Source organism: Canis lupus, chromosome 16 (assembly GCF_048164855.1).
Source record: "Canis lupus baileyi chromosome 16, mCanLup2.hap1, whole genome shotgun sequence".
NCBI classification, from domain to species: Eukaryota; Metazoa; Chordata; class Mammalia; order Carnivora; family Canidae; genus Canis; species Canis lupus.
In genome coordinates, this window is record NC_132853.1 from 10,217,962 (window position 1) to 10,236,275 (window position 18,314).

Consider the following 18,314-nt stretch of genomic DNA (forward strand, 5'->3'; position numbering starts at 1 on the left):
TGAGTTAACATAATGTAAGCTGTCTCCCGATTTTCAGACACTAGGAGTCTGCAGACTGAGTCTTCTCAGCTCTTTGTTTCATAGGGCCGCTCTGAGGAGGTGGCATTTGAGGAGAGAATGGAAAGCTATGAGTCAGATACACAGCATTTCAGGTGGGAGTCTTAAAGCTCGGTGGATCTGAGCCAGAGCAAGAAGGCAGATGTCAGAATAAGGAGGAGCCAGTGTGGGAGGCGCTGACTATGCGGGAGTCCTGGTATCCACTCCTGCCTCGAGCGGGACAAACTTTTCAGGGGACTCTGATCCAGGCTCAAGAGTAAGAACCATGGATCAACACTTTCCAGGGACTTCCGGGCCCTGGCCTCTGACTCCACAGGCTTTCCTTGAGTATGAAGGAGAAATACCCTCTCCTCACCTGTGGAAATACCCACCTCTTCACCTCTCCTCTCCAAACCCATCTTCCTTCGCTCCACATCTCTCGCATCACCTGGTCCCAGCATCCCCAGACACAGAGCCCCAGATCCACATTCTCTGTGGCATTCGTGAGCCTTGATTTGGAGCCCTGATGGGACAGTCCATGCCACTCCTGACTGGTTGTCACCAGAACCAAAGTCTGGGCCAAGCCAGCCTCTTACAGCAAGTTTTACCGCCTCTGCCTCTGAAAAACATGCACAGTGGGGTGACCGTGACTAACGCTCACTCGCTCAGTCTCTATGATGTGCCAGGCACCCCTCTAAATGATGGCCATGGCCATCACGAGGGCCATGTGGGCAGGACTCCAGGGAGCTGAGTCAGAGCCACGAGCTCAGGAGGCCTGCCTGCCTAGGGGAGCATGTGGTGGGATTCATGTACTTCCCAAGTGGAATCAAGGCCCACAGCACCTAGGGAAGCCAGCATTGCTTCCGCTTCCCCACAACTAGGGGTGTGGGAGGATTTTCGCCAGCTGTGTGCTAGTCCTTAGGTCCTAGGAAGCCTCTGGGAGGGGAGACACAGCCCAGCCGAGGGTGAAGAATCAAGATCCTAAGAGTCAGATCCACTTAACCATCCAGGCCCGGGCCAGATCCTCTCCTCCATGAAGCCTCTTGGCAATGGGTACTTGTGGGGACTCTCTCTCTCTCTGAGTCTGTGCCCCCTATGGCAGTGTACGGATGCCTCCTAAGCAATGGAGCCCCGGCGATGTACAGTGAACCCCTGAGTTCCCTGTTTCCTCGTGCACACTGACCCCCCACCTGCACCACCCGAAGGCAGGGCTTGCAGCTCCTCCGTGTTCACCCCTGTGGCATTTGCAGCGGCCAAGGCCGGAGCTGGGTGAAGGCGAACTGATGCCACACTTCCTCCTGGCGCACAGTCCAGCCTGCCCAGAACAGACCTATCCCAGCCATGAGTCTGGTCTCTCCGGACTTACCTAAGCTCATTGCAAGCAGGATGCTCTTGCCTGCACCCCCGAGGGGGGCTTGACACTTAGAAGTCCCTTGATGGTTAATGCTCACCGTGCGATGCCCTGCAGCCTGACGCCAATGAGACCAATTGGTGAGTTGCACAGATAGGGTTGGATGCTGGGGATGCAGAGCTGTTACGGGACACTGGTGCTGAGGCTCAGGCACAAAGTGCTTCCCATGCATGATTTCATCTGACCTACACCCTGGGGAAACACCAACTACCTCTATTTTACACACAAAGAAACCAGGCCGTGGGCATCTCACTTCCGACCTGTCCTCTTGCATAAGGAGGGGCTAAGAGACTTCCCCGAGATCACAAATTGAGGAGCAACACATCCGTATCTGCATTCACGTCTCATGAACGCTATAGTGTGCAGACCCCACCCTGGCCCCAGGGGTCTCCCACCTCCTGGTATTCTCACACTGGGGAACCCTCTCCTTAAATGTGGGTGGGACAGAGGACTTGCTTCCAAGCAAGAGACTATAGCAGTTGATGGGACATCACTTCTATGATGAGCTTACAAAAGGTCGTGCTTCCATCTGGCTGGCGGACCTTTGCTCTTGCTGGTTTTGAGGACACGATGCCATGTTAGAAAAGCCCTATGCAGAGCCCCAAGAGGCCTCCAGCCAACTGCCAGTGAAGACCTGAGGCCCTCAGTCCAATGGCACTCGAGGACGCGAAGCTCGCCCCCCAATGTGCGTAAGCCCAGCAGATCTTTCCCTGGTCAGGTCTCTGGATGAGTCACTGGCTGGGGGCGACACCGCACCTGCCGTTTTGTGAGGCCCCAGAGTGAGGACCCACGCAGGCTGTGTCCAGATGCTTGACCATGGGAAAGTGACCTAATGTGGGTTGAGTTGACTTGAACCTCCAAGTTTTGGGGAGTAGTTTTAACGTCATAATAAATAATACAAATGCTGGAAGTGGTTTCTCAGTCTGTCTCCAGAAACCGGAGTCTTCCAAATACACTATCAAGATGCTCTCCTCAGAGTGCTTCCGGGTTTTAAAATGAATTTGGGAGAAGATCCCAAAGGGTCAGCAAGATCCTTGCACCGGTGATCACGTCAGTTCCCAACACATGCCCGGGAATTGGATTTTTTTCCAAACCTACTAGATATCATTTGTCAATTTGCGGGGGGGGTGGGGGGAAGAGAAGCAGCAGCAGGATGTTTTGTGCAATGTGGCCTTTGTGGAAGTATTTACTCCTGGGAGATTACTGGAAAGTGGTATTTTCCTGCCTATGGCACAAAAACAGACCCCAGTGCCTAAGAGGCTCGTGGGCATGACATCAACTTGGGTGCAGCAAGGGCAGGTGTGCAGATGCCCCAGTGCGTGGCAAGTGCCCGGAGGGAGAGGGCTCCCGCAGCTAGCTTCTTGTCACCCCTCCCGGGGGGCTCCTCAGGTGGTTTTCTCTTCCGTTGAAATCGACCTCATGGTAAAGTCTCATTGGTGAGACTGTTGGCTTGGACGAGGTGATTACCTTTAATGCTCCTGACTGCTTTAGTCCGGTTAGAAACCTCTAAAGCTGCCACGACATCTACGTGCACTGTGCTTTACACCTTAAGTCTATTCCCCATTGCCTGTGTATCTATATTTTATCCTTGTGGATAAGCTGTATGTGACCTTATGCACATATTCAGAGTGACTTCTTGGATCTCTAAAAACCGGCTCATTTTGAGCATGTGAACTCATTGCAGATACTGGCTCGGGCCACTTGGTGCTTCATAGCCAGGGGGCTGCTGAGGTGGGAGGGGTGGCCGAGGGCAGATGTGGAGGGCAGGGTGGGAGTGGGAGCTGCACCTGCAGAAGTCAGGGTGGGTGGGATGGGCGTGGCTGTGTCTGCAGGGGTCCCACCCCCCACCCCCAGGGCTACACGCAGAATCGCATCCCTAGGAAATTGTGCAGGTCACTTCAAAGGACAGCTGCTGGTGGGCAGACAGGTGTGGCCATTACCAGAGGACCCACGTTGTCCCCCCCGCCAGCCTTAGCGGAACACACCTACCTGCCCAGGGGCCATAGCAGGCCCCTTGTCAGTGGAGGGCGAACCCCAGACCCATCCTCACCATCCCGCTCTGGGACTGGGCCATTTCATCCCACAACCACGAGTTGCCCTCTCCCCCTCGGCCTGAAGCAATCTGTGAAACCCATCTCCTTCCCTCTGGGCCCCTTCCCCATTCAAGGACACAGGCCACCTGTCCTCTGATCATAGAGCAGTGGTGACCCTCCCGTCTTACAGATGGACAGACAAAGGCTCAGAGAGCTGGGCGTTGCTGGCATCTGAGCCTGGGTCACGGAGACGGCCCGTGCGTGGGCCTGAGGGTCATGTCCCAGAGCCCGCGTCCCCCTCCTCCTTGGGGTCTCTGTCCTGCTCTCTTCCTACCTCTCCCAGCAAGCCCTGCGGACTCCAAGTTGGAAACATCCAGACTCTGACCATTCTCAGCATGTCCCTGCACGGTTGCCGCTCACCTGGGTCCCACGACCCCGAGTGCGCAGGCCCATTGTGGGTCCTGCTGCATCATACATCACAGACACACCATGTACACACTGCACCCTGTACATGGGCGCACGTCCTCTCTCCCATTTGATACTTTTTTATTTACGCTTAGAGAAACGTACACCTTCATCCCTCATGCATTTTCCTTTTCCTGAGCACTTTCCCACTTATCCCTTGACAGGCTTTTCCCTTACATCTGCTCACGTCTATTCCCACCAGAACAAGAGGTCCCAGCAGGCGGGACTCCTCCTCCGTGGTCCCAGTACCTGGTGTGCAGCTGGCGGTCAGTCAACTGTCACTGAATGAATGAACCTCTTGGAAGTGAGAGGGGGAGGTTGGGGCAAAGAAATCAGAGAGGGAAGTGTGCTTTCTGCGGAAATCCCTTCCTGGAATGGAAGCCCCTGGGAGTGGGCACTCACCCTCTTCCCTGCCCCCGGGAGGCGTGGGGGCTCTCCCAGGGTATCAAGAGGCTCCTGACACCCCTGGGTCCCTGCCAGACAGGTTGGCTTTGACGACAGGTGTGTCCACGCCCATCCACACAGGTGACCCACCTAGTGTCCAAATGGAGGCGTAGCCCAAGGCAGGCTGGGACCAGGTGCCGCTCTCGGAGGCCAAAGGCCCTGGCAGGTGTGCAGGGACCCATGTCCTGATGCCTGGGGCCCTAGAGCCCAGCTCTGCAGCCACAGAAGCCAGCTGCCAGGCTGGCACTCACACAGCCTTACCATCCTCCCTCGGATCCAGGGCTGCAGTGCTGGGCTAAGGGGACTGAGGACACTTTTCCAACACAGGGAACTTCTTGGATGATTTTTCCCTCCAGACATGAACAAGGACCTGCTTGCTCCTTCACAGGGACAGACATTCCCCTTGCCCAGCAGGAGTGGACACAGGAAAGGATGGCTCTCACCCAGCTCCTGTGGGTCCTCACACAAACGGGGCTCCCAGGACAGCCACAGAGGCCTCAACCCCTTCACAGCGAGGCCGGGCCAAGGTTGTTTCCACAAGATCTCGCCTCTCCTGACGCCAAAGCAAAGACTCCCCACTCTGGGGCCCAGCCCACATGTGGCGGCTGCAGGCATTGGGCGAGCTCTTGCTGATGAATCGCTGGGATGGATGGCAGTGCAGGAGAGCAGGGGTCCCTGCGGCCGGGAGAGCGGTGCCGAGTCCATCCTGGGGACACCCACCCACAGACATCACTGAGCTCTGGGCTCAGGGCTGCGGCCCCACCCCCTGGCTCTCATCTCTTAACCCGAGTGGCAGCTGCTTCTGTTTGGCAGGTTTTGAGGAGGGAGGGGACACAGAGAAGTGGGGGGGCCCAGCCTGGCCTCACTGGGGCCCCGGGTCTCCAGCACCAGCCTCCTCCCTGCCCTACCTGCAAGCTGTCTCATCACCACTGAGGCTGAATGCACAGCCTCGGGCACTGGGGGCAGCTGCCCAGGCGCAGGGTCACTGCAAGTCCTGCCCTGATGCCATCCAGCGAGGCTGACGCTGTCTCCACAGGACACCTGTCACAGAGGGGAACCAGCGTCCTGCCCCCTGGACATGAGCCAGCAGCCAGGGCCCACAGCGCCCACACATGCGGCCGCCCCTCTCCCTCAGGGTTGACCGCAGCAGCCGTCAGGTCCATTGGCTTTGAGGAGGCCCCACCGCACATCGTCGTGTCCTGCGTCTTCAACGGGGCCATCACAGTCCATGCTGGGGTTTAAGAGAAGGATGTGCTGCTTGTACGGGCGAAGGCTGGGCCGAGCCTGGCATGTCCCTCGGCGCATCTCAGAGTCAACACTGATCCCGAGGAAGGGCTGTGTCCTCCAGCCCTGGAAGGCCTGGGTCCTCCCTGGCTCCTTCCAGAGCCCATCTCTTCCTGTAGAACCTTCCAGGGTGGCAAGGGTGGCCAGCCAGGCCACTGTCCTTCCAGTTCTGACATCTCCCCTAGGGAAGAGCCTGCCCGTCAGCTGCCATGGGGGGCAAATGACTATCAGAATAAGTGTTTTGTCCTGGCAATGGGGCCCTTCCACCCAGACGACAGTCCAGGCTGCACGCCTGTGTCAGCCACACTGCGGTTTCCCAGGCGGAGTTTCTGGCTTTCGGGGACAATTCCATCAAGCTCAGGATGGCCAGGGGGTCTTGGGCTCCAGCAGGCAGCCAGTCACCTGACGCCCTGGGTCGGATTCAGCAGGTCAGCAGCCGGGCCTGAGAACTCACACTTCCACCAAGGGGATGCTGCTGGTCCCTGGACGGCACGTTGAAAACCACCGGTCTGGGTTTTGGCGCAGCAACAAACAGTCCTCTTGCTTAACACAACAGAAATGTTTCTCACTCTGTTGCTAATGGATCCCAGGTGGGCCAAGGACCCCCCTCCGGGTCTGCTGGGACACGGCTGTCCCGGGGAACAAGGCCAGTGACACACAACAGGAAGCCCCAACTGCAGACCCAAGAGCCAGGGTCAGACACCGGATGAGCCAACAGCCCACCCGGCTCCAAGGGGCCGAGAAGTGCGATCCCCACATGCAGCTGGACAGCAGAGTGGGGAGGCTTGGGGACGTGCCTGGGCCCAGGAGGAGGGTGAGGGCTGCATGCCGCCCAGGCTTGGATGCCCAGGAGCAGGGGACACCCCCAAAGTTGGCACCTGCCCACATCCTGCAGGCCCCCCAGGGAGCGGCTCTGTCCCCTGTCCTTCTGCCCTGTCCTGGAGGGCAATGGGCACCCCCTTTCTCGGCCCCCTGTGGTCCCTGGCTTCACGCAGTGGTTCAAGGCCGGAGGAGGCCCCTTCATCCTTAAGAAGGTAGCCAATCGAGGCACCTTCAGCCCAGGGCGTGATCCTGGGGTCCTGGGATCGAGTCCCACATCGGGGTCCCTGCAGGGAGCCTGCTTCTCCCTCTGCCTGTGTCTCTGCCTCTCTCTCTGTGTCGCTTATCAATAAATAAAAAATTTTAAAAAAGAAGACAGCCAATCGGAGAAGGACAAACATTATATGGTCTCATTCATTTGAGGAATATAAAAAATGGTGAAAGGGAATAAAGGAGAAAGGAGAAAAAATGAGTGGGAAATATCAGAAAGGGAGACAGAACATGAGAGACTCCTAACTCTGGGAAACGAACTAGGGGTGGAGTAAGAGGAGGAGGGCGGGGGCTGGGGTTGACTGGGTGACGGGCACTGGTGGGGGCACTTGACGGGATGAGCACTGGGTGTTATTCTATACGTTAGCAAATTGAACACCAATAAAAAATAAATTTATATATAAAAAAAAGAAGACAGCCAATCGCGTCTGCGTACGGTGGAAACAGTAAACTGTATTTATTAAGAAGCTCTTACAAGCACTTTCCCATCACACGGTTTTCAAATATTTTAAAATGCCCCTTTCTGGGCATTACAGTTAAAACTTCGGAACAGATCTATGGGGTTTTTAGGCAACAGGCAGGTGTCACCTGACATTGTATTTTAAAGATCCCAATGCCCCAGGACCCTTCCCGTGGGTTTTCCATGTATCATTTTCCCCTTTACATCAATATGTGTCCAGTTATAGAGAGAAGGAAGGACAAGAATCACACCAGGAGAACATCTGCAAATATAAGAAGTAATTTTTATTGCAATATACCATAGCGAAGTGGTCTGGGGAGAACGGGACACATTTGACTTCAGTACAAATGACAACAGTTTTGAAGGGGCCAGAGGGTGAGGAAGACAGCGTGACGGGGGCCTCAGGAGGGACGAGGAAGCAAAACGGAATCACATGACCTAGACAACACCCACAGGGCACCACGTGGCAGCCCTCGGATATGGCTTTGCTTTGGAAGAGACAAATGTGAGAGTCATTGGCGCATGCCGGCATCCTGGGCTCCAAAGAACCTCCGAGCCAGACTTTTCTTTGGCGACAGCAAGATTCAATTTCCACGGGAATGCGGGCAATCCTAGCGGGTGGTTCCGTGATGCCCAAGGTGGGGGCAAGGCTCTGCTGCGGTCTCCCAGGCGGGGCGGGCAGGTGGGCAGACGACAGCACCGGAACGGTCACAGCTCCTCCCGAGGGGGCCGAGCAGGGCCCGCGGTCCTCACCTGCTCCTCCCGTCACGGAAGGAAAGGGCATTGCTCGAGGGCAGCTTTTCACAGTGAAGGGGTTGCCTTTCCTCGCAGGCCCCTCGGGTCCTCCGCCCACGGCAGGCAGCCCCCTGCCCTCGCTCACGAAGCCCCGCCAGCCCTGAGCTCTCCGGAGCGGGGGAGGCCCGCGGCCCAGGACGCCGGCAGCTGGAACCCCGGGTTGCTCGTGTGGGGAGGCGGCCCACAGAGTTGATTGCACGACTCCCGTCGGCTGAGGCCCCCCGGGCAAAGGCAGCCCAGCTGGGACGGCACACGCGGCTTCAGCTCAGTTCTTGGAACAAACACAGAAATTAGCACCAGACATTCGGCAAACCGGATGCGTACGAGCTGCTCATCGTCACGCCGCGGACACCGTGGGCAGCATCTTTTATAGCGCGCGTGTGTTTTCAAATCACAGAGGCACAACCCAATCCTGGAAACGGGCCTGGCCACCCTCTGGGAGCGCAGGGACACGTGGGCCCCACGGGAAGGGAGGCGGTGAGCGAGCGTCCGCCCGTCCACCCTCCCGTCCTCGGCAGGTCCCCACCGCGCCGGGGAGGCAGAGGCGGGGACCGAGAGAGGCGGGAGGCCGCACGGCCGGGTCACCCCAGTGTCCCCTTTGCAAGGAGATCTTAAAACAGATAGCACCACAAAGGAGAAGTGTAAAAGTAAGCACCAATTTTCATTTAATTATCATCTACAGAAAGTGTGGTTTCCCTGCCCTGGATACTCTCCCATCAGGCTCTGCGGGTAGAAAAACGGGAAAAGGAAGCAATTAAAATTAATTTATGCCTGTGATTTAATCTAAGTGCATGTAGGAAAGGCAAAGCATCAAGTTCTTTTTTTTTTTTTCCTCTCCATTAAAAAAAAAATCCAAAGCTAATCAAAAAATTGTCTGAAAAGGGGCCCGGGCACCCTGGGCTCCGCTGTTGCCACGGCAGTGTGCACTCCTGCCGCCCCCGGGCGAACCTCCACCTTATTGCACGTCCCTGGCCAGGTGGGGCACGGGGCTGCTCCTTCCTCACCAGAACTGGACACCCACCCTTCACCCCACTCTCTCAGCAGGACTGAAGCCGGGCTGACATGCGTGATTGAAAGTCGGGGACACTGAACACTTAGGACAATACAATACAAATATTTACTTAAAACTCACAAAAACGAAAGCACCTTTAATCCATTGGAAAGGCACATGCAGAATGACACTGGGCCTGTGAATGGATCGTGTAGTTGAAAACAGAGGCTCTGGCGGGGTGGGGATGACCTTTTTACAAGGTTTGCCTCTGAACATTTTTTCGATGGTCAGGGGAAATACGCATCTTCAAGTTGAATTAAAAAAAAAAACAAAAAACGTGATCTCCAAATACTGCAGCCCCACGCCCGGCCTGGTGACCTCCCCACGCAGGCGATGGATCGGCCGGCTGGGCGGCCAGAAATGCGGCCCCGTCCCCGCCCCAGTGGCGCATGGTGGGGACAGATGGGGCTGACAAAGCAGTGGGGCCCGGTGGCTGTGGGCCGTCTAGGTCATGTGATTCGGCTCCGGGGTTGGGGAGTCGGCTCTTTCCCTTCGCTCTCTGTGGGTTTGGGGTCTGGCCCGGCACGGAGCCAGGCGCAGACGAGGTCGGGGGAGGGACGAGGGGCCTTCACTGTCCAGGACGCCCGCAGACGGCGCGCTGAGGTCACGAGGTTGCTCTTGGGGGCCGGGCTCACGGCTCCTAGCCCAGGAAGCAAGCCGGCCCCACTTCAAATCCAAATTTCTGTGATGCTTCACCGAAATCGTTGAACATAATATCCACGATGGGCACTTGTTCCACCTTGGGCGTGTCGATCTCCAGAACAGTCTTCTGATACCCTTTCTTCGTCTGGGAAGCAGAGGAGAGGCACACGTGGGTAAAAGGGGGATGGGGGCACCTCTGGGGTTTGAGTCTCACCCGCCACACCCGCCCTGGCTCCTGGGTTCCCGTGTGCACGCTCCACCAGCCGCGGAGAAAGTGGGTTTGCGCCGTGTCTCTGGGCAGGAGGAGGGAGGAAATGTGCTAGACCAGGGCAGGCAGCGCCCCCGCACCGCACCCCATGACATCCCATTTAATCCATGCACAGTTCTGGCCCAGCTGGGACACCCCAAGGTGCCCCCGCCAGGACCAGCTACAGGAAATGCTGCTCCCCTGGGATACTCGGATCCTGGCTGCTCCACGTTCAAAATGAGGACTTCTGAGACAGTAAGAGCTCATGGCCAGCCCTGCCCTTGGCGATCACACGCAGGAGGGTGAGGACAGGGGGGAACCTTACCCACTACCTGGTCTTGAGGAGTTCTGGGTAAACTGAGGCACAGAGGGCCAGGGACAGTGCAGGGAGGGAGCAGCATGCTACACTGAGTCCCCTGCAGCTCAGGTGAGCATCTCAGGTCATCCCCAGCTCAACTCCAGGTCAGGCTGCAAGACCCACCTTGCTAATTAGGAGAGTGAGCCCTACAAAGGGGACAGAACTTCCCCAGGAGAGGCATCTCCGCTCCCCTGCACGCCTCCTGTCCCAGAGCACAGGGTGCAGAGGTGCAGGGTCGTCCCGGACTGAGGAGCCACCCAAGCTCAGCTCTGAGCCTGCAGGACCCTTCCATGCAAGGCTAAAGGGGCACCACCCTCTAACCAACACCCCCTGGCGAGGGTCCCCGGGGCTGGCATGCTCCCTGCAGACCAGCACAGGCACCCCAAGCGGCTGTGTCTACCTCGCACCCAGCACAGAGTCACACTCTCAGGGCCTGTGGCTCTGGAGAGGGTCTCCCTGCACTGTCCACATCCTGAAAGAGGAGCGCAGAGCCTCTGGGGGCCTTAGTTCCCCCTGAAGAATGGGGTTGGGGTGCCGGGATCTGTGTGTGGTGCACGGGTAGCCACAGGAAGCTGAGTGGCTACTACGTGGCTTCCACTCTGCGGGTGGCAGTGGGCACAATACCCCTGTCACTCCTCTGGGGGGCCCATGTGGCCGGAACTGAGCAGCACCCCCAGCCCCATAGCCCTCCCTGGATAGCAGCCCGCAGCCACAGCACAGTGCCAGCCACCCCACCATCCAGGGGTTGATGTCCTGTACACAATGTGAGGGCGTCTGGAGGCGGGACCTCTGGGAGGGGACTGGGTGATGTGGATGGAGCCCATGACTGGTGCCTGACAGGCAGTGACTGGAAAGCTAGCCGCTCTCTCCAGCGCAGGAATTCAACTGCGGGCAGCCCCCCCAAGCAGGCTGAACCCGCCTATGCCAGCACCCGACCTCAGCCTTCCAGCCTCCAGGGCCATAGGAAGCCTGTGGCTGCCATAGACGAGGCGTCAGTCTGGGGCGTTTTGTTACACGGCCTGAGCTGATGGGGACACTCTGGGCCACAGCCACCTGGTTGAGCCACTCCCAAGTTCCTGAGCCGACCCTCAGGAACAGTCAGGCCACACGAATTTGTGGCTTCCAGTGCTCGGTGTGTGACAAGCGCTAGGTAGCCAACTGTCTCTGTGGCTGTTTTCCGCAGCACAGACCGCCGTGTGGTGGAAGAGACCCTCATGTCCAGCGCATCCAGCAGGCCTGCCACACAGAAGCCCCCGGTGGCCGAGCACTGGCGCGCAGCCGCCTCACGACTTCCCTGAGTGCCACACCTTCTTGGAAATTCCTTATCCTGGAGACATCTGTCCCTGCCACATCCCCGCCACATCCTCATCATGTTCCTGCCACGTCCCCACCACGTCCCTGCCTTAACCTCATCCTGCCCGCAGCTGGGTCTGGCTGCAATTATTTTAAAGCTGGGAACAGCGCTTCAGAGCCACTATGAGGTCCTCTGGGGCTTGTCAGCACTGTGAGCTCTGGCCCACCCCAGAGACGGCATTGCTCTAGGTCCACACAGTCTGCCTCTCAGACAATCGTGACGCGGGACACTGCCCTAAAGGACAGCTCAGGGACGACTGGGAACTCGGGGCCATGAACGCTGGCACTTTCGGACAACGTGGCAGGGGCCTAGCTGCACCCTCGTGCTGACTGGAAGGGGTGGCCTCACGCCTCCCCCGTCCAGACCGGCGCCTACCTCCACCCGCCTAGGCTCTGCCCCTGTGGCCTCCGTCTTCACTGCTGGCCGCCACATAGCAGGGGACCAGAGCGACGGCTGCCCTGGAGGCTATCAGGGCCACTGGAAGGCAGGGGCTGCCAGGGGACCCGAGCCACCTCGGCTGCAGGGCTGCCCCTTCCTCCCACAGGGGGCCCACAAACCAGCCTCTGCGGGACCACGTCTGCCTCTCTTCCTCCCCCCGAGGGGTGGCGGCGCTTGCTGAGTGCCCAGGACAGTCCCCCTGGATATATGGGGCCCCGCAGCTGCAATCACCAGAGCACATAGAGAGGGCATGTGGCATCAGGCTGCCCTGTCATTCCAGAGGCATAAATAACCATTACAGGGATCCCTGGGTGGCTCAGCAGTTGAGCGTCTGCCTCCAGCTCAGGGCATGATCCTGGGGTCCCAGGATCAAGTCCGGCATCAGGCTCCCCGCAGGGAGCCTCCTTCTCCCTCTGCCTGTGTCTCTGCCTCTCTCTGAGTGTCTCTCATGAGTAAATAAATAAAACCTTTATAACTAACTAACTGACCATTACGGGCCAGCAGTGGCCCCCAAGGGCACCCAAACAACAGGATTTATGTGGCACAGCTCCTCAGGCCCTCTTCCAGGTGATTTGTGTCTGTGCACAGGGCTGGGCCCCACTCAGAGGCCCCTCAGGGGGTGCACACAGCCACAGCACTTCTGCGGGAACCCTTGGGGCTCCCCTTGAATCTTTCTCCTTTGGGTAGGAGGCAGCACCCCGGGGTGGGGGCAGGGGGCACACGGCAATACCTGAGGGCATTTTTGGGTTGCGGCATCTAAGTAGGGGACTAGCATCCAGAGGGTCGAGGCCACAGATGCTGCTCAACATCCTACAAGGCACAGGATGTCCCCAGCCCAACCCCATGCACCCCAAAGATTCAGCCAGCCCCAAAGGCTGAGCAACTCTACTATGGAACCAGGTCCCCTCTGCACGACATAAGGGGCAAAAGCAAGAAAGAGAGGCAGGAATTACAGCAAGAAGATTTTAGCTCAATTCCCAGAAGAGCTTCCTAACACTGAGACTTTGTGGCCATGGTCTGGGCTGCCCCAGGTGGGAGCAAGCTCCCTGTCAATGGAGGCATTCAAGGTGCAGCTATGCCAGAAATGGACGATGGTGGAAAGGGGACAGGAATTAGGAGATCCGTTTGGCCATAGCCTAAGGGCCTTGGGCAGCTCACTGGACCCCTCCTGACTTCAGATTTTGCTTCTGCACAATAAAGAGAAGCCCCAATCAGCAGCTCTTGCCCAGAGGCCGGAGTGATCCTAGTGGCATTTGGTGCGTGGAGGCCACATGCTGCCAGCACGGCCACATCACCAGAAGACATGGCCAGAGAAGGGAGGCCATTTGCTCTTGGGTTAAGGGAGATGGGAGCTCGACCTTGTACTGACGTGCCTGCAGAGCCAGGAGGGCGGGCTCTGAGTTAGATGCCATTGCCAGGAACTTCGGGGGCTCTGGGACGTGCTGTTGGGAACTTTGGGGGCTCTGGGACGTGCTGCTGGGAACTTTGGAACTCCGGGATGTGCTGTTAGGAACTTCAGGGGCTCCGGGATGTGCCATTGGGAACTTTGGGGGCTCCAGGACGTGCCATTGGGAACTTCAGGGACTCCAGGTTGTATGTTGGGAACTTCAGGGGCTCCGGGTTGTGCTACCAGGAACTTCGGGGGCTCTGGGATATGCTATTGGGAACTTTGGTGTCTCCAGGACGTGCTGTTAGCAATTTCAGGGGCTCCAGGATGTGCTGTTGGGAACTTCAGGGGCTCCGGGATGTGCTGCCAGGAACTTTGGGGGCTTCAGATGTGGACAGGGAATGTCCAGAAAAAGAGGGATGGGGCACCAGAGCAGAGCCTATCTGAGCTGGAGCAGGGAGCTGGGGTGGCCTGCCCTTTCCCCGCGATTCCCGGCACCCCTTGTGGGGAATGTTCCCCTCTCCTGGGAACTCGTGAGCCCCGTCACCAGGTGTGACCACAGGTGGCACGTCCTGGCCCCACCAGGGCACTTCCTCCCCCTTCTGCTCCAATCTGAGCCCTGTCCCGAGGTCCTGCCTCACCCCAAAGACACTCCTATCTCCACCTTCACTGCCTCCCTCCCCGTAGCCTGGGCTGTGCAGTCGGAAATAGTCAAAGAGCTGATTCTTCTGGGGCTTCCGCCAGGCTGAACACAATTGCGAGCTCTTCTGAGGTGAGAGGAGATGCACTCCTGGAACAGTCTCATGGAGCAGGTGCTATTACCGTTCCCCCACGTAAGCGGCAGAACCATGGGGATAATTTTACTTGCTGCCTCACAACCTTCTCAAAGCAGCGTGGGGTGCGCATCGGGAGCCCGAGCAGATGCAGGTGGCACCCCCCACCTCACTTCCCAGGGTGTTTCTGGATCCCTTCCCAGAGGGTGGGACTCCTCTGCTTTAAACGGGGATGGGTTCCACACATTCCACAGTCAGACCAAAGGACTGACCCACACATACCCAGGGTGTGCAGGAGCAGGGAGGAGAGGAGGGTGTCCCGGGATGGGGAGGACTGGGTACATCCAGGATGAGAAGGAACAGAGGATCCCCGGGGCCGGAGGTGGCAGCCCAGGCGCTGGCCCCAGCCAGGGCAGATGCAGGCAGTGAGCTGGGGTCCTGCTCTCAGCGGCCACCCAGCAGCTCCATGCAGTCACTTTCCTGCTGGACCCCGACGCCCCACGGAACTGTCCCTGACCTTCTGGCCTGGCCCGGACAGCCCTGGGCCTCAACAGGGGACAGTAGGGAAAACTCACATTCTGAGCATGCTGTGATAGGCCAGGGAGGGCGGGGGGCGGGGGTGGGTGGAACATGTGGCAGGGAGCGCTGACCCAGAGGCAAGAGTGCAGGCTTCTTGCAGCTCAGTGCTGGGGATGCCTCTCCCTGGCCTGGAACACACCATGCCCACCCCCAACCTGTGCCCTGGTGGCTCTGTTCCCAACATGGGGTGGAAGGCAACTGGTGGCACAGCTGGGCCAACTAGAAGAAGCTCAGGTTCTAGTTCCCAACAGAACTAGAAGAAGCTTCCACCCGGAAGTCTGCTGGATGGACCCTGTCTGCAGCTGGCGCTGGGATGGCCTGGCCATGAGGTGAGCCTTCCACAGAAGAGCATCACGTGCTGGCCTGGTGGGGGGCCCTGCACACGGAGCCAGCCCTGTCCCCGTGGGGGCTGGCCTGGGCACCTCGGGCAGGGGCTCTAAAGGACAGAGGGACCGGCGCTGGGATGCGACAGAGACTCACAGAGACGATGCCTCCTGGCAACCTCCACCCTCCAGTGGCCCCCCAAACACCTCCCAAGACATAAGGACACAGCCCAGACCCACCCTGGGAGATACCAGGCCCCAAGGGGCAGTCCCCAAGAGCTGACCCTTGGGGGGGAACCCAGGAGCTGACCCTCGGGGGGCACCCAGGAGCCGACCCTTGGGGAAGACCCAGTAGCTGACCCTCGGGGGGCACCCAGGAGCTGACCCTCAGGGGGGACCTAGGCCTCACTCTGGGAGGCCACAGCTGGGGTGCAGAGGACAGCAAGCATCCCAGGGCCTGGGCCTGGAGAGCAAATGCAACCCCAGCACTGCCTGGCTGTATGGGCCGAGCAGGCCTCCCATCAGGCCTGCGAGCAGAACCGCCCCTCCCGGCAGGTGGATGGGCCCGGGTACGACCTCGTGTGGCCAGGGTACATGGGGAGCCGAGGCCAGCCCTGAACCCGCGGAGCACCGCCCAGCCCAGCGTACGCCCAGGACCAGAACCCGCCTGCATCCTGGCCGTTCCTGGGGAGAGTCCTAAGGACAGAGTCTCTAATTCCAGGCCGGACTGCAACAGGTGCCACGACACAGCCCGACAGGGCCACAGACTCGGCTCCCGGCCCTTCCTGTCAGGTGCCCGTGTCCCCCTGCGCCCTCACTGCCCCACACGCCGCGCAGGCTCCCCCCGCCCCCGGGCCGCCACGTGTCACTCACAGCACAGCCATCCACCAGGGCACGGATGTAGGGGCTGTTGTCGTAGGACATCTCCTCGTCGTTGGAGCCCAGGAAGCGCATGGCCTTGTCGTAGCTGCCCGTGGCGGCGTCCTGCCAGGCTACCGACTGGTAGCAGTTATAGGTGATGTTCTGGTTGGCAGAGGCACTCAGCAGCCGCAGGAAGGTCATCTGGACCACACCCACGGGGTTGCCCTCGGCGTCCACGTAGGAGAGCTGGGGGAACAAGGGGGGTGCTCAGCACTGAGGGGCCAGGGCCCCACTCATGGCCCAGCCTTTGCAACCTTGGTCCACGTGCTGTCTTCTCCAGAGTGTGAGCCACCCTGGAAACGTGCTGCACACGCAGCGCCCCCAAGGCCAGAATGCACTGGCTCGCTCAAGGGCTCCCTGGAACAGAGCAAAACACACTTCATTTCTTCTAGAGACCTCCCTCCTGGCCTGGCTGGTCACGTGCCTCCTCTTGCAGGAAGCCTGCCCAGGTTAGGTGTCCTTCCCTACCTTAGCCTGGCTGTCTGCTTTCCCTACTGGGCTGTAAGGCCCTCCACACCAGCTCTGGCCTGCAGCCCTCCCCGGACGGGAAGTACCCTGGGGGCAGAGACGTGGCATATAGTTCCTATCACTGTGCCTGGAGATCCACCAAAGGAAGGCGCCCATGAGATGATGATAACAGATGAAAACCATCTTCTGGGTGCCAAGGATGCACTAGGCCCTGGCCAGGGAGCCATGAAAACCACAGATGGAGAGGGCAGGGGGGTCTTGGGGGTAACTCAGCCGGCTGGCAGGGAGGCACGGGGTACCTGGCCGACCCGGCGGCAAGAGGGTCCTGAGCCATTTGGCCAAGAGCCAGAGGGAGGGCTAGGGTGACCGGGCACCCTCCTAGAGTCACAGGGTGACACTCGGGATAGGCCTTCCCGGCCCGGGGATTGGGGCTCCTCGTTGCCCACACCGAGAGGGGGCAGCCAGGGGCACTCTGGGGACGTGACCCTCCCTGAGAAGACCCACTGAGAGCAGGCCCAGGGCAGGGTACCAGGGAAAGATGACGCACCCATTCTCAAGAGCCTTCTCCAGCGTCACCAGCCCACCCCCAACATGGGCGGCTGAGCTCGGCGGGGTGTCCCACACCTCAGGGACTGCATCATTCTGAGCTGCTGGACACGGCCCAGGCACTTGGGTGCCTCCCTGGCCCCCAGATGGGGCTCGATCCCCTCCCCTGCCAGGCAGCACCCTGCAGCCCCCCCCCCCCCCCCCCCCGCCCCGTAGGAGGCAGAAGGCTCGGGCGGTTTCTGAGCATCAGCAGGAGGAGCAGATGTCAGGGTCCGAGGCCACGTTCCAAGGCTGGCCCTTCCCCAGCCCACAAGGCCCGTGCCAGACACACGAGCAGGCACCGAGGTCCCCGCTGCCCGCTGGCTCACACACGTATGTGGAACTAGAGAGCGTGGAGAACGGGGGCCCCAGCTGGCAACCCTACCCGTCCCCGCTAGGGCCCGGAGGGAGGGCCACTCCAGCTCTGCACACAGTGACCAAATACCTCATGGTCCAACCCTGAGGATGGAAACCCAATACCAACCGCAGTCCAGGCCATCAGGTGCTCCTTCTGGGAGGACACTCGACTTGGGGAAGCATGCATGCACAGGGGCCGGCCAGCGAGCAGTGCGGGACACAGAAGGACCTAAACCCCCAGTGCTGAGCCCCGGGACCCCACTGTCCCACCGTGGGAGAGGGGCTCTGCAGGACTGTCTTCATGGGCCGCGGCCAGAGCAGCCAGGTCCACAGAGGGAGCCTGTTTCTTCTGCGTCTATGTCCTGTCCACTAGGACAGCCAGAGAGAGCTGGAAATCCAGCAGGACGAGAACCTGAAGGGGAAACTGTCTCCTCCTGGGGCCATCCTTTTGCCTTCGCCTCCGTCTAAAGTCTGAGATGGGACAAGTGACAGGAGGTGGGCTCCCTAGTTCTGGGAAGAACGTGGGTGTTCTGAGTGAGGTGCTGGGTTTAGGCCCCGAGGGGCGCCGGGGAGTGCACCTGTCCTGGGTGCCCTGCTCCCTGGGCTGCCCCATGCTGAGCGGGGTCCGAGGCAGGTCCTTCTGCGTGCCCACTGCTCTGAGTGAGCACAACAGGGGCGGAGGGAGGAGGGACAGCAGGCGGAGAAGCAGGTGAGAGGCCCGTTGTCCACACGGAGAGATAAGAGGAAGCCTCCACAGACGTGGTGAGGTGAGCGCGGACTTTCAGAGTGTCTGCCAAGAGCCAGAGCGACTTGG

General features: G+C 59.4%; 1 protein-coding gene across 2 annotated transcripts in view; it reads right to left on the reverse strand.

The window, feature by feature from the left end:
- Window positions 1–7,485: 7,485 nt before the first annotated feature.
- The window catches only part of COL5A1 (collagen type V alpha 1 chain), a 151,054-nt gene continuing 140,225 nt past the window's right edge, over window positions 7,486–18,314 (reverse strand). For both annotated transcript variants that reach the window (XM_072778551.1, XM_072778550.1), the window contains exons 65-66: window positions 16,043–16,276; window positions 7,486–9,855 (exon numbers count right to left, since the gene is read on the reverse strand). In XM_072778551.1, the coding sequence (XP_072634652.1) occupies window positions 9,709–9,855; window positions 16,043–16,276 (381 nt within the window). In that variant the 3' untranslated portion in view covers window positions 7,486–9,708. The remainder of the gene's footprint in view (window positions 9,856–16,042; window positions 16,277–18,314) is intronic.